The 16,694-nt window shown below is 37.3% G+C and overlaps 1 protein-coding gene across 8 annotated transcripts in view; it reads right to left on the minus strand.

Annotated features, from left to right (window-relative positions):
• The window catches only part of tanc2b (tetratricopeptide repeat, ankyrin repeat and coiled-coil containing 2b), a 178,639-nt gene that overhangs the window by 82,971 nt on the left and 78,974 nt on the right, over window positions 1–16,694 (minus strand). For 7 of the 8 annotated variants that reach the window (XM_030122666.1, XM_030122660.1, XM_030122661.1 and 4 more), the window contains exons 1-2: window positions 7,958–8,397; window positions 1,460–1,639 (exon numbers count right to left, since the gene is read on the minus strand). In XM_030122666.1, coding sequence (XP_029978526.1) covers window positions 1,460–1,639; window positions 7,958–8,276 — 499 coding nt within the window. In that variant the 5' untranslated portion in view covers window positions 8,277–8,397. Of the gene's footprint in view, window positions 1–1,459; window positions 1,640–7,957; window positions 8,398–16,694 lie in introns of those variants that run through there. The other variant, XM_030122662.1, reaches the window with a different exon arrangement.

A 16,694-nucleotide genomic window follows, 5' to 3' on the forward strand; every position in this document is an offset into this window, starting at 1 on the left:
TACATATTAATGAAAATTACATCAGTATTAGAAATGTGTGTTAAAACTACTTGACTAATCACTGCAACAAACAAATACTAGTCGACTTGGTCAAATTACCTACAGTATGCCAAACACATCTAGTCAATATGTTCAATTTCAGCTTTACGTCTGCAAACACACACACACACACACACACACACACACACACACACACCGACTTTTAAGGTAGAAATCTAAAAAGCAAAATACAAAAAAGGCTTTGAGATGAATATGTCTTAACCCGTAAAAACCAAATGACAGACTTAAATCATTAAGCAACTCATTCTTACAAAACAATATTCTCATTTTAGATAATCATCAACACAACATGCACAGAAAACACACATATATTGACTCAAATACATGATGATGCTCTTGAAAATACACTTTGATTTAATATAGTGAGAGTGTGTGGCAGACACTTATACAAAAAATAAAAGAAGAGGAAAAGGTAAAAAAAAACCAAAAGGCTCCTCTCAGCAGACACAACCACTAAGGGAAAAAAAAGTGTGATCAGGCCTGATAAGACTGGCTTGGTCTCAGATTTAATTCACATGCCCACATGCTCAAGAACAGCCTCTGCTGCGTGTCGTCACTCACAGTGATCCAACTACAGAGGCATGACACACCCAGAGGAAATGAGGGAATATTAGTTTTGGTGCATTTTCCCTTTAAAATCCACAGTTTGGATGAGAATACGACAGAACATAAATCATTCTGTGTGATGTAAAAATCATGGCCCCACAGCATATCAGAAATGGTTAATGTTCTGAGCTAACTGAGAGGGTAGTGCACCCTAGTGGTAACTACAGAATCAAGCGTCACAGTCCTATCCACCCACTCAACTTCCATGTGGAGGCTGCACTGGCACTGGGTAAAGCTGCAAAGTCAATATTTCATTTCTGATTCTCAAACTCAGCTCAGGATGTCCACACTGTCACGTAAAAAAACCCACAAAGCCCCTATCGTAAGAGGGGAAACATGACACAGACTTATAATACGACTAATGGGGAGACAAAGGGAAGTGAATTCCCACATCCCCTGAATGTCACAGATGAGTTCGGAAGAAAACGATTAGTGGTTGGAGATAAAGAAGGGCAGAGCTGACCGCAGCTTATAGTGCATCAGCTGTTCTTGGCACTGTCAATTAGGTAAGACGTTGGTGATTAGACTAATTGAAATTGCTGTGTTTTCCTCAGGCCGGAGCTGGTTTGTACTTTATACAGGAATTAGTGGGCAAGTAATACTGGAAGTGATTGTGTGTTTTATGAGTAATCATCATGGTGGACTACAGTTTCAGTCCTTGGTAGTTTCACTGTTGGCTTTAACATACATTGTACTTTTCTTCTCAAACTTTTTCCAGAGGATCCAGGACTTCTAAACAAAGAGGCCTGACTTATTCTGAGATGCTCTTATGCAGATGTCTCACTGTCTTTACCTGTGAGCTTCTTCATGGGCTGTAGCCTCACACTGATGGTCTGATGGGTGAGCAGTGGTGAAGAGGGCAGCGAGCGTGACACGCCCTCCATTATGCGAATGTGCTGCATGCCCTCGGTCATGGAGAGGGGAGGCACGGCGTAGTCTCCTTCAAAGGCACAGTCGCTGTCTATGCTGCCACCTACAGGATGGGAGGGATCACATTAGTTGGAGATACAAGGAAAATGCAATGGTGATGTTTATAGTTTACACTGAAAGAATGTTAAAGTGACAGAACACACACATCAAGTCTTTTGAAAAGAATCTCTGCATTATTATTGCTATTGTTATTATGTACTTTTTGTCCCTCTTCCCTCAGGGAGAAGGCTGCGGAGCATCCAGAGCAGGACCACCAGACTGAAAAACAGCTTCTTTCTAACAGCTGTGAGGCTGTTGAACTCAAGCATTGCTCCGTAGCCTCTCACCCAAGGGGACAGATACACAAGTGCCTAAACTGCACTGTACTGCACTGCTCTGCAGAGCCAATCACTGACTCTTGCACAAGCCTCTTTGCACCTTGCACTTCACTCTGCTGTTTGTGTACTGTACTTCAGTGTGTACTGTGTATAGGTTAGGTTAGGTTGTAAATGTGCCATTATTTTATGTAGGTATTTTAAAGTTAAATTTTAGACATATATTTTACTTATTTTTTTTAAATTAGCCTTAGATTTTAGTCGATTTTAATGTATTCATTTATTTATTAGTTATTTATTCTATTGATACTGATAATACGGGTCCTCAGGAACCAGTTTCGTTCTTTATTTGTGATGGAATGATAAATAAACTCCTTTGAATCCTTATTATTATTATTATGATTATTATTATTATTAACCGGTAATTATCTCTGCATTTGGGAACAAATTAATGCGCATAAAACCAGTGACATTAAAACCTATATGAGCTACAGTCATGGAAAAAAATATTAGACCACCCTTGTTTTCTTCAGTTTCTTGTTCATTTTAATGTCTGGTACATCTAAAGGTACATTTGTTTGGACAAATATGATGATAATAACAAAAATAGCTCATAAGAGTTTAATTTAAGAGCTAATATCTAGCCATTTTCCATGGTTTTCTTGATGATAACCAAAATCACTTCAGTTCTTACATCAATAGCTATGCCATTGTACTGACAAAAAACTGTGCTTTTAGGCATGTCATGTTTTCTTTTCTGTCTGTTTTAGTCACATGATACACACAGGAGTTAGTACTTGATTGCTCGACCATTGTTTTTGATGACTTTCGATGGTCTAATAATTTTTTCAGTGACTGTATAATACTGAATGAAAACAACCCAAACCATTTAACTAATAATCTCCCCAAAAAAAAAAAAAAAATTTACAAAGGCAGGGCTTGTGTCTATCGTCTATCGTACAAAGGAAACTTGTTTTTTTTTTTGTTTTTTTTTTTTAATTCACCTTATGACACAGACTGTAGAATAACTGGAACCCATTTATCAAAATGGAATAATGAAATACTTATAATCTCAGCCAGAAATGTTTCATATCAACATTTCTAGACACACTATGAACAGAAATATGGAGACACATCACACCTACAGCTGGTAGAACTTTCATTCCCACTGATCTGAAACATTATCCTGATACCTGATAAAAATGTTCATGTCCTGGCAAAAAATTGTGAGTGAGATATATGTAGTGGAACTGTTGACCCATAAGATAAGGACTCAAAAAGAACAATGTCGAGAAAAGTGGGAGAAATGGTCTGTTTATACAACGACAGGATAAGGACGATCTTATTGATAACATGATAACACTAGAGCAAACTGAAGAGACATGACAATCCACAATGTTCTTTTTCTTTAGAGGTTTGTATTTCTTTTTTTTTTTTTGGTCTTCCTTCTGTATGTCCATATCTGCTACATCTTCTTAAAAAAGAAACAATAAAAAGAAAGTGTTAAAAAAAAATGTTCATGTCAGTTATTGTCAATAATTATCATAACAAATGTCAAATCAGTATTACTTTTATCTTTAAAGCCTGACTTTCCTTCCGTCCTGAGAGTTAAAGACATCAGATGGTCACTTGTGGTTTAAAATGTTTATGGTCAAAACATGATGAAAATTTCAGAAATTTAGAGGTAGAGCATTTAAAACAACTATAAGGATAAAAAAAAAAAAAAAAAAAAAACAAGTAAGATGAAGGAAAGGTAAACTATGACATGTTTTTGGCAAGTAAATGGCAATGTAAACAAAATTAAACCTAAAGATGAAATAATGCAATGTTATTCTGCACAATATGAAATTATATTATAACATTTGACATTATTTTGTAGCCCAGTCCCCTGTAAGCAATGAAACACCTGTCCCCATAATTTTGTCCCTATATCATATCCATATATTCGCATTATAGTGTTTTAACCTCTTCTGATACATTTCTTAAATGTAAATGAAAGACCAGAGCTTGCCTTAACTGAAAACTATATATTATCAGCACTACCTACAAAAAAGAAAATGAACATTTCTCAACCCAATGGCTTCCTCTGCTCTGTTTAATACAGGAAAATTTGCAAAGATGTGATGAAAAGAATGACTCACAATGTATTTATTAATATTTAAACCGAGTCACAGTCATTTCCTCTGCCAAAAGTGTTGATTTAGCCATTTTCTCACAGTTTCCATACTTGATTCAACAGATACAGCGAAGACAAAGAAGACAGGAAGAGGACAGAGCAGAGATGACGTCTACGGCAGATTCCAGCCTAGGCTGAGTGTGCCTCTGGACCAGGGGTGTCAAACTCATTTTAGTTCAGGGGCCACATACAGCCCAATTTGATCACTGGGCCGGACCAGTAAAATAATACCATTATAAACTATAAATAATAAGAACTCCAATTTTTTCCTTTATTTTAGTGCAAAAAATGTTATTAAATTATAAAAATGTTTACATTTACAAACTATCCTTTAAAAAATGGGAAAAACCTGAACAACCTGAAAGAAAAATAAGTACATTTTAACAATACTATGCCTCAACTTATGTACATGTGTGCAGTACACCTTACAGATCACAGTGAATCTACAAAGACATAAAACATTTATTAACAAGTATAATGTTGCTAAAATTTTGTTGTTAAAAGCTGTCATCATTTATAGGTTATAATGCTATTACTTTACTGCTCTGACCTACTTGAGATGAACTTAGGCTGTATGTGGCCCTTGAACTAAAATGAGTTTGACACTCTTAACCATTAGTATCTTCAGCGTAATTTTTGCACTTTGTAAATTCATCCCACAGGCCAGACTGGAACCACTGATGGGCCGTTTTTGGACCTTATGTTTGACACCCCTGCTCTAGAAGGGAGTTACCGAGAGCCAACTAACTTTTATTACTAACACAGTCCTAAATATCTCTGGGAACTGACATGCAAACTCCCCCTTTTAATGGCAAAGTCCAGAATTTCATGTATCTGACATCCACCTCATCCACTATTACTGAGGAAAAACAAAAAAATGACGAGAACCTCCAATGGCATTTAGTTTGACACCATAACTGTATGTGCACATACTTTGCAAACCCCTTTTTTCTGGTGACTAGGTTGGCGTGGTACTAGAATGAACATGGATTCTGGTATCAGTGCAACACCTCTATTGACAAAACTAGAATGGCCTGACCCAGAAGAGAACAGCCCTGCAGGCAGCACGTGCTGTTTACATCTACTGTTATACACAAGAGCACCCCTGACCTTTACAAGCACACAAACACAATACAAATTTAATAGAATAAAGAAGGATTTATTTAACCACAAGAAATGTGTTTAAGCAAATGCAAAAGAGCACAGTCATGATGACAGGAGAACACTTTATTTAATGGGAAAAAAACATCACACAATGAGCACTAATAACAGACAAAGCCCAAACAACCAGTCACCACACTGTCGCTCACCAACCACCTTTTCCTCCCATTCTTCAAAAAACAGAAATTATGACAACTTGGACCTTTCTTTTTTTTTTCCAACTTCATACACACACATTCCCCTTGTGAACTAAAACCAGCCACTTGTCTGTAAACATCCAAACATTTCCTCCATTTTGTGAATCAGCTGTGGCTCAGACTTCCCATTTCCCTGCAGACAGAGCTGTAAAAACCAACTGGTCAAGCAACAGTCTCGCATCAGATAACAGCCACCACAGTGAGACATGAAGCCATTATCAGACACCAGTCCCCGTGGATGCCTGTGTGACCGTTAGGATGGGGACAAATCACTGCTGTAATGCTAAACAGCTAAACAGTTGCACACATGCAAGCAATAACACACACACTGGCTCCAGCAGTGTTGGAGTTGGTCCATCCATTCACTGGGGAATGTCACTGCAACAGCAAAAGCAAAAACAACAGCCACAGCATGGAAATTCTCCTCTTGTATGTAGAGCCTGGTGTGAATACCAAGTTCCCTCTTGGTATTCTGATGGCAATTATCAGTAGTCAAGAGTCAGTTCATTTCCAAAATAATATGCTTTTCATTCATTCCAATACAGAATGAATTACTTTCAAATAAAGCAAAGAAATTGATGACATGTAAATAAGACACCCAAAGCTGGCCTCAAAGCCTGTGTGTCTCTTTCACCCTTCATGATAAGCTGTAACATAAATCAAAAAGTAAAAGGGTGGAGAGGGATGCAAAGCTACAGTTTAGTGGTGAGATCCAGAGAACAAAAGCGTGGAGGGAGAAATGACAGAGTTTTATTTTAGACCATGATGAGAGACATGTTTATGAGCCACTCCATGCCTCAAAATAAACACAGACACCCACTCACTGAGGTGTTCGGCTCAAAACATGCACCGAGAGAAAGAAAAGGGCAAAATGAAATCATAATTGCCCAAAACATTGCTGCCTGGTGCCACTGTTGACACCTCCTGTTGACTCTTTCCTGCTGTATACAGCCCATTTTCACAGAAGCAACATAGATTTACAGACAACATTACAAGAATATAAAATTCATGCAGTTCCCTGCCCGTAAATATAACTTAATTTCCAGTAGTCATAAAGTTTTCTGCCATAGAGTCAAATAAAATTGCTCAGCAAACAAGGCCTTCAGGAGTTCCTACTGTGAAAAAAATTAGGGGAGAAGAAATAGCATCAGAAAAAGACTGCCAGGAGAGAAGTACTGAGGAAAATGAGAAGGGAAAGGTGGGATATCATGCTTTTTGATAGCCACTTTTCAGCTCTCATTCACTCACATAATAGACATTCAGGCGTGGAGGCTGCACAGGGTAGACTTTCTAATATCCAACAGGGTAATAACTAATAGACCAGCACGCACACTTGTAGGACTAAACTGTAGCCTATAACATGACACACAGCAAAAAGGACATTTTAATGAAGTATTGAGCATGTTTTTCAATAGAAAAATAATCAATACAATATATCAACTTTTATGTCGATAAGATATTTCATCTAATATTTAAAATTAAATTTAATCAATAACAAGATAAATACAAAACTGTTTTACAGTGACGTCACTTTCACAATTTCTCAGTTTTAGACTGTCTTTAAGTGACCTTTAATAAAACCCATTTGTTAATATTTTAGCATTTGTTTAAGAAAAGTTTATTTTATTCCATAATTCTGGTTTTAAGAAAACTACCCAATTTAACTGGTTTATCTTACCTTAGTTGTTGCACTCTTATTCATTCATATTTCTTTTACTTATATTGATCATATTTGTCTGTACAGACACACACACACACACACACACACACACACATATATGTATGTATGTATGTATATATACATACTGCAAGTAGTGATTCAGATTTAACCCAAAACAAGACAAATGTACATCCATCAGTTAGACCATCAAAAGTCATCAAAAACAATGGTTATGCAATCAAGTACTAACTCCTGTGTGTATCATGTGACTAAAACAGACAGAAAAGAAAACATGGAATGCCTAAAAGTACTGTTTTTGTCAGTACAATGGCATAGATATTGATGTAAGAACTGAAGTGATTTTGGTTATTATCAAGACAACATGGAAAATGGCTAGATATCAGCTCTGAAATTAAACTGTTATGAGCTATTTTTGGTGTTATCATTATATTTGTTCAAACAAATGTACCTTCAGTTGTACCAGGCATTAAAATGAATAAGAAACTGAAGAAAACAAAGGGAGGGCTAATAATTTTTCCGCGACTGTATTTTACTTTCAAGAGTGGGGTCACTCCACAACTTCTCAAAAACTTTAAGTCCATCTCACATATCTGTCTCAAAGTTGCCTGAATACACACAACTTTTAAGCATTTTAGTTTCTTTTTTTTTCCTGGCTATGGTTTAATTCTAATGTTGACAAATGTTGCTGACTTTCCTGGTGGATCTGACCCTACAGACTGATATTTAAGAACAGCTGGTTGCTTACAAGTATAGCTGTTTTAGCCGTGCAGATACAGATGTGTCTCTCTGTGAGTATTCATATAAAGGTATTTACAAACTTTGATCTCCTTACCTTGGCCGGTGTGGCCCAGCTGAGGGTCTAGACTGGGTGAGCGGGGGTCTGCCAAATCCTCGCTCCCACCATCTGCAGATGAGGAGCAGAAAGAGAAAGACAGAGAGTGAGCTCGGTAGTGCTGGTAGCGTGGCAAGGAGGTGCGGGCCAGAAGCATGGCCACCTCCTCCTCTCCTATCAGCCAGGTGTGGGAGCGTAAGACCCCCAGGAGGCTGCTCACACACAGGCCCTCCACACCCTTCCTCCTGGGTCTGAGGCGGCCCCTTATGGTGGCAAAGGGGGAGCGTGCTGCCAGGCTCCACGTCTTCCTTCTGCCCATGGTTAGACTAAACACTGAGCGAACCTCTATCTAAGGCTTGCCCGTGCAGATAACTAAATAGTTTACATTACAACTACTGCTGCATGAAGGAAGTCCTATGTCAGAGCCACTATCACATAGAGCTAACTGGCCTCTACGGCTGAATGAGCGAGCATGGACTAGTGATGAAACGGTGGGCGTTTCCCAAGATAGATCCACATACGCTTAATGATATGAGGATCAATTACGCCCAAGGGAGCAGGCAGGCGGAATTAGCCACAGTGGATGGAGATGAAAGGCGGGGAGGTGGGGGGTGGGATCACTAGGCAGCACAGTCAGTGTCACCAGAGGATTGTTTCATAATCCTGTTCAACTGCAGATGGATCTAGAGTACAGCATGAATACCAGGGGATGCTTGGGACAAATTATTCACTCTCATAATACTCAGATACCACCAATATTAATTAGATGTTAACAGTGTAAATAAACAAAATGACCTAATTGATATTCTATGTGCTGATGGATAAGAATTTGTTTTAAGTACAAAGGCATGAAGGCTTTTTATCGCAAAGAAGTGTATATTTTGGCAAGCTCTGCACGTCACAGAGCTTCACCGCCAGCCCAGAAAACCCAAACAAATACTCAAGTATTATCTCTCCCATCACAGATTCACACACTGCGTGCCTTTAGCCACACAGCGGGTTAGATTGGCTCACTGGTGGAAAGATCAAGCTTGTCGATGGACAGATAGAATAAGCCGTGGGGCATGATTGTGTGAGAACTGGGCCAGCCCGAGATTGACACTGATTGTAGAGACGAGTCCTCGGCCGAAGATTCGCACTGACCTGAGCCACCGTGTCAGTTTGTGTCTGTCAACAGCTTTAAACAAATAATCGGACCAATTTGGAATGCTGAAAAATGTGAAAGCTTGCGAGAACTGTGAGCAATACTACATTTTTGTTTTGTCAACTTTGCTTTCTGCTTTACAGACAAAAACATGGATCCACATCTTTTCTGACTCCTTTGTCTGGAGCATGTTCACCAGCAGCACAGCCACCTAAAACAGCTTTTTGCCTCGTATACCTGATGAGCCTTATCATCTAGTAAAATCAATGCTGTGAGAATCACTTCAGACCTTGGAGACAATGCGCACTAGGTGTAAGCATCAGTCGAATAGTGAGCCGTGAAAATACACACCAGTGAGGCTAGATAAAGTTGCTTTTTAACTATTTTCATGTAGACAAACGGCACCGTCAAAACTTAACTGTTCCCATACTTCTCTAGGTAGTACTTCTTACACATGCTTCCTGTGCTACTAGAGGATTCCACTACACCAGAGCCTACTGGTACCCTCCCATACCCAAAAAAATTTGTACACACTCGCAACACCCCCATGTGCTTGCACCCCACAGGAGAGAACCTCTGTACTTGACTGTCTACAATTTCCAGATTTTTATTTTATGAACAGGAATGATGTTACTATTTTGTTCATTCTTAGCAGAAACATTGCCAAATACCTATTTGGACAAATGAAATATTCAAATTGCAGGAGCTGCACAGCTACCATTAGGATTCAAGGATTCAGTGTACAGTAAAGAAACAGGTTTCCCTGTACAATGAACATCTTACTTTGCCATCCAAAGAATACCAAGAGAATTTAAGATACATATAAAAGTACAAGTATAAAAATTGAAATACAATAATTTAACTAGGAAATTAAAACAAACAAAACAAAGTGGCATTTAAAATTGTCATGCAAAAGAAAATGAGCATAAAAATATAAACTACTATTACACAGAAAATATATTACACACCAGGTGTAATACCCAAACAATTTTGGGCATCAACTCGCCAAATTAACATGAAATCAATACAGAGAATAATAAAGCTAAAAGACTTTTTAAGCAAATCTAACAGTTGCGCTTGATCCCCGGTGGAGTTTGGGTGCCCTTTAAGTATCATCTGCTCTACATTTGCTGAAATGTTGTCCTTTTTGTTTTGTATTTTTACATGGTAACAGTAATGATCCAAAAAGAAGGTGAAATCCTATATATTCTCAAGTTAAAGATGTGCATCTTTCTTCCACAAACATAGGGAAAATACTGGAACCCAGATCACAGTTTCTATGCAATCTGAAAACCAAGGAAATACCCCGTTTGTCTATCTTTATTTATTTATTTAGGCATATTATTCAGCCATAGAGCATGATGCCAGCAGTGGCATCATTGTGGATTATGCTCAAAGCTGCTAAATCAGCCCCTCCCTATCTGTCATGTGTATTTTGCTCCATTTGTCATTATCAGATAAAGCAGAAATAGCCCCCAAAAAGTATGTATTTAGCATACAAATATGAGGCTGTGAGCATAAAAGGAAACAGTTGAGTAAAAGATTTTGATCACTCTTGCTATGCTCCTGTGGTGCATCTGATTAGCACCTCAGGTGACGTTTTGAGCAACCTGCTTCTCTTGCTCAAAATGTGTTATCTGATGCACTAATTAAATGAGTAAAGAACAAAAAACTGCACAGTTGGTATAATTATAGTGAAAAGAGTCTTTACTACTTTACCAATCTTATTTTTCCAACATAAAAAGTCTTTTGATTGTTATTAAGGTGGACATTACAATGAACCCAACAGCCACATCTTACAGATTTTTGGTACAAAAAAAAAAGGCTGTGGGTTTTACTGGAAGTGAAACGTTTTATTCAGGTTGAATTATAGTTTACCCACTGAATGTCAATTATATGTTAACCCTTCAATTTAGAGATTTTTGTTGCTGGGATTTGGAAAATTCCACAGTGCAAATGTGGCTTTACTGTTTCTCGTCATTCTCTTGAGCACTTATTTCTCTGTACACTTGGGAAACACATCATTATTATGGCAAAGTGAAAGCTTCTATTCTTCTTTGCGCATTACTCACTTGTTACCAGTAATCACAGTGCAATATCCTGCAGCACAGATCAATGTCCTATTACACAAAAGGACATAAAAGGGGAGGACCTACAGTGACAGACGACATGCTTTCATTCCAACTACAGAGACAAACTGGGAATGTCCTTTTGGTTCCTTACTGAACATGTGTCAACTCCTCATGCCAACAAAAAAATGAGAACACAACAGAATACAGCTCTGTATCAGTTAGTTGGCTCCAATTCAAAGAAGACCAGACAATCTGTACTTTATAACCACATCCTATTTCAGCTGGATGTAAAAGCAAAGCCGGGCTCTCTGATCATGAAAAGACCCTCTCCTAAACGGGAGAAATAATGGTGCACTTACTCTGTTGGCTACTCTTTGTAGCTGTAATGCCACGGTGCTGTGTTACGATGTCAAAGGAGCAAGCCAATTTCGCAGTTGGACAAAGAATCATTACGGAAGAAGTCAGCATGACATCTGATAGTGATCCCACGGAGCATGACGGAGAACTCCACTATCATTATCGCTCAGACTGACTTTGATGAACCTTTCCTGTGTTACACCGTGTACAGTGTGACCTCTGCACCGCAAGGTTTTTTGTTTTTTTTTCCCAGGTATTGTCTGAGACCGATTACTTTAAATTGTGCTCCTTTGTGTGATCACCTTTTGAACAAAACCAAGAGCTTAAAGTGACTGCGTTTGACAGAAAGCCAATGTATAACAGTGTCATTACTAGTTATTCTCACAGGGGGTTTGACGGTAAGCCAGACAACCAGAAACTAGGAAAAACTCCAAGAGCCTGACTAAGTCACATGTAGGAGAGCAGGTGAAACAAATTACAATTTCAAAAGCATTCAATGCATTTTCTGTGGTACTGATTGATCTTGTTAACCCTTTATAAGGCACTCAAAGAAATACTCTGACATTCAACATTTCAACCTTAGTGTGTTATTGGAGGACATAATAGGACTTTATTAGTTTTGTGAAATTTTTCAAACTTTTTATTGTCATGTAGAAAATCAAGGCCAATGAAGTTACCATATTTGGTTCCTTACCCATAACTGGCAAAAAAAAAAAAAAATCTTTCCTTCTTTCTTTTCTTTCTTTTTATTTGTTTCGAGCAAAAGAATAAAACAAAACTTTTGTGTGTGCAAGGCACTAATAGCAGCAAATAAATTAATAAATTGAGGCAATCAAGACAATATAGCACTTGCCATGTACACTTGTAATAACTAAATAAATTAATAAACAAATTTAATATGTATTGCTCGAAAAGGAGTGGAAAGAAGAAAATGTATTAAAATCCACCCCCACCTCTCATTTATACAACATTAGGGATGTTACAAAATATCAGTTCTGCAATATATCGCGATATTTCATTTAACTATACTGTATCGTATTAAAAAGTACTGTATCCATATTTTTAGGTATTTATTGAAATGCAGATATGGCGGAGGTTCATTTTTGTTTTTTGTTTTTCTTTATTGTTTATATCTTATTTATTATTATTCAACACTTTTATTAAATAATGGTTATTTGAAGCATCCTAAAAGCCCTTGTTACTGTCTGAGAGAGGCACGTTAGTTCCTTTGATGGGATCACACAAAAATAATGTTATGATGTTAGTTATGAACTAACAGAATATGAACATTTGAGCAGGATCTTAAACTGTAATGTCTGTAAAATATAATTTAAGTTTTAATACAGGAACATTTTGTGATATGGCATTAGATTCTGTTATGATCAAATAAAATTGTGTTTAGTATTAGTGCAGATTTCTGGTGTAATTCAGTTCTTCCAGGAAATAATCATTTAAAAAAAAAAGAAACAAACAAAAAATTGCCTTTTTAACAATATCATGATATATCATGACATATCGTTTCGTGATCCTAGTATTGTGATTTGTCTTGTATCACCAGATTCTCAGCAATACACACCCCTATACAACAGAGCACATTACTTTTACTTCCTTAATGATAAGATTACATCTGTTTAGAGTCCTAATAATGTAAATAACAGATAGTAAGCCGATTAGGAAAACTGAATATATATATATATGTATATATATATATATATATATATATATATATATATATATATATATACACAAGAAAAACACATGTAAGGTGAAAGGAACATCACTTTTAGAACATTAGAACAACCTGTCAACATACACATTATCACTTTGAACATCATTACTTACATAAATACCATTACCACATGGTACCTAACAAAGCACTATTCATGCAGAGGTGGGCCTTACAGACCCTGTAGACCACATTGGACCTGAGGTTGATGACTCACTGCCCTCACTGTAACTCTGGCTGTCACTGTCTTGTATTGTGTGTGGAAATGACAAAAATAGTCATTTGCCTGATGAAGGGTTAAACACAAGGAAATCAATAGAATTACTCTGAAAAGACATAAGAGTTTTGTTTTTTTTTTTACTCCATTCCTCCTCCATGCTGCATTAAATCATACATCACACACATTTAGACATTATGTACATTAACATACTGGAAATATGAAATATATGCATAGAAATCAGAATAGATTTAAACAGTTAAAACTTTTAATACTGGGGTTCAGGCTTTTTTTTGCATTAGATAATAGAATCCTATTATACACTTCTTCCTTGATAGCTAAACATAAAACAAGCTATATATCTGCAAGCTATAATCTGATGTAAAACCTGTGCACGCTGCAATAGTAAAACAGGCTGACATTTATTCAACACACACACATAAAGAAGAATCTGCATGTCATGTATATAGATGTACATGCATATCCTGGGGAATTATATGAGTAATTTACCAAAATAGAGATTAAAGTAAAGAGTGAGTAAAAGTTTTACAGATAAATGTCAGGTGTGAATCAGAGCAATGTAGTTAGTTCCACAGAGATCAAATATTTCAGTTAAGCCAAATTCTTGTGATGCCAGAAGAAATTGCTCCCTGCTGCCGGTGCTGCCCCTGCCTTTGAGCACGGCATTGAAACCAATTAACTCTAGATCACACAGAACACTGCTGAGGTGAATTTGCAAACTACAAAAACTACTTTTCCTTTCAGGTTTGACATAAATTAAAAGAGGATTTAATCAGAATCACAACAAGCGTCTTAATGAATCACAACACCACAGCGAGCCTCACCGAGCCATTTGAGAGCGCAGACATCTGCTCGCTTGTAAAGTTGGCGGACAGCTTCATTAGCATCAGCCCTGGTGTAGGCTAACGCAAAAATGCCCCAGTTTAACAAAGGATAAACACACATGCAAGTTAGGTGAGAGAGCTAGTCAAGTGTTTTCTGTCCACCGCTGCAGTGAGCCAGCCCTGGGTGGAGGGTTCTGACATCCTGCCAGTGTAAGACAATAGGAAACCACTTTCATTCATCCACAGGACACAAATACATGCAAAAACTAGAGCCTACATACACACAGGAGGATTCTCCATTTTCTAGCAAGGGGTCAGAAAGTTTAAAAGCCAACCAAGCAGGATTATTATAAAACTAAAAGGAGCAGAGGAAAAAAATGTTTGTGTTCACCAGCATAAAAATTATATTTCGAAAACATGAAAAAATTTAATAAAAACTGGACCAATTGCCCTGTTGCTCACCAGCATGTCCCATCAAGAATCAATAACAACTTGAATTTGTGAGGTTTTCAGGTTCTGCTGCTATGTTACGATGTTAGAATCCTGTCGGAAATCAACCTCCCAATAGAAGTAGGTGGTATTTTCACTGGAGGACAACTCAACAAATTAAATGAAAGTATAAGACTTCCTATGTATATGACTTCCTATCAGTGCTCAATAGTAACTATATTGATATCTCTAAAAACACTGCTATTTTATAAGTCATTAAAATATGGCCCATTATAAGTTACAATAAATTTTTATTATTTAAAAAATTAGTCAAAAATGAAAAGGTCAAAATTTCTCAAAACTGTGAACAAAATTTGTAAACATTATCCCATGGAAGCCACATCCAAAATTTGAAATGAATCCAACTAGTAGAAGATGTTTGAGGAAATTGCTAACAAAGACGAAGATGATAACGAAGATGATAACGAAGATGACGACGAAGATGATGACAAAGACACACAAAGTGCCTTCACAATAGCTCATGGCCTATCGGCTGGTGAGATAAAAACTACAATAAACAAAATAGAATTGCAGGTAAAACCCCAAAGATTTGCACTGCAGTTCTATTATAATCCATATCCATATTAAAGTCGGTTCAAGAATAAAGATGCCACAGAAACTGATCCAGAGTTGTGAAGTTGTAAAATGGTACCAGAGAGTGACAGCAGCATAGTGGATTCCAGCTGCCCTTAAACTCCAAAGAAACATAAAAAAAAAAAAAAAAAAAAAAAAAAAAATACCACACGTTTTTTCATCCTTTTTCAGTCTTTGTAAAATCAAGGCTTTCCTTATAATACCTGAAAAACCATACACTAAACTCTTAAAGTGAATAAAAACTAAAGTGAAGCTGGTAAATCCTCAAAAATAAAAATGAAACTATTCATGCACTGAAAAACACTAAACTAATCTGAAAAGCCAGCCTGAAAGACTAAAAAATGAAATCAGAATTTAAGAGCCATAATCCAGATACAGATAAAGTTCACCATTAGTCATGTCTAAGGAGAAATTAGCTTTTCATCAGCACAAGATAGAACAAAGCCAAAAAAAAAAAGAAATATAATCATCCGACTTAAGGTATTATACAGTTTGATGGCAGCCAGAATGACGCATCTCCTGTAACTTTCAGTCCAACATCAATGTGAGATGAGTCGTCCACTGGAGCTGCTTCTCTGGTTTGTCACAAATGGATAAATAGGACGATCCAGGTTGTCCAAGATGTCCTCCACCTTAATGCATCTGTCCAACACCACTCCACAGTGAGCCCAGCGTCTCTCCAAATACTAAACCAGCTGTCTTGCATTCTTTTATCTGATACTGCAGAACCCAACATAGAACAGCGCTGACTAGTAAAACATGCACCCATCAAAGCCTCTTTTAGGAAAAATAGCCAACTTTGTCCCTTTCATCACTTTGATCTGCATTCAAGGACCAGTCCATGCTGTCCAGATGCACACCAAGATATGTGTATATCTAGTTATTTATGCAACTCTGCTGATTACTAAAAAGATTTCTATTTAGGGAGCTGAAATCCTGCCCCTTCTGGCGTACCCCATGGGACCTACAATATGAATGGGAGTCAATGGGGAGATGACACATTTTTTTGATCCTGTTTGATTTGCTGGTTTTTGTTGATTTAAAAAAATCATGTTACGAATCAGGAAAGTCACATATTGTGGCGTAGATTGTAAAGAAACATCTAGTTTTGTGTTAAACAGCTCAAAGGGCTACTTCTCGTTGCACATGATAAACATCACTGACACATTTTATTGCATGTTACGCACATTTTAACTCCATTGCTCTAGAACAGGGGTGTCAAACATATAACCCGTGGTCCAAAACCAGCCTGCCAGATATATGTGTGAAGTGCAAAATTTACACTAAAGATAT

Source organism: Sphaeramia orbicularis, chromosome 19 (genome assembly GCF_902148855.1).
Source record: "Sphaeramia orbicularis chromosome 19, fSphaOr1.1, whole genome shotgun sequence".
Taxonomy (NCBI): domain Eukaryota; kingdom Metazoa; phylum Chordata; class Actinopteri; order Kurtiformes; family Apogonidae; genus Sphaeramia; species Sphaeramia orbicularis.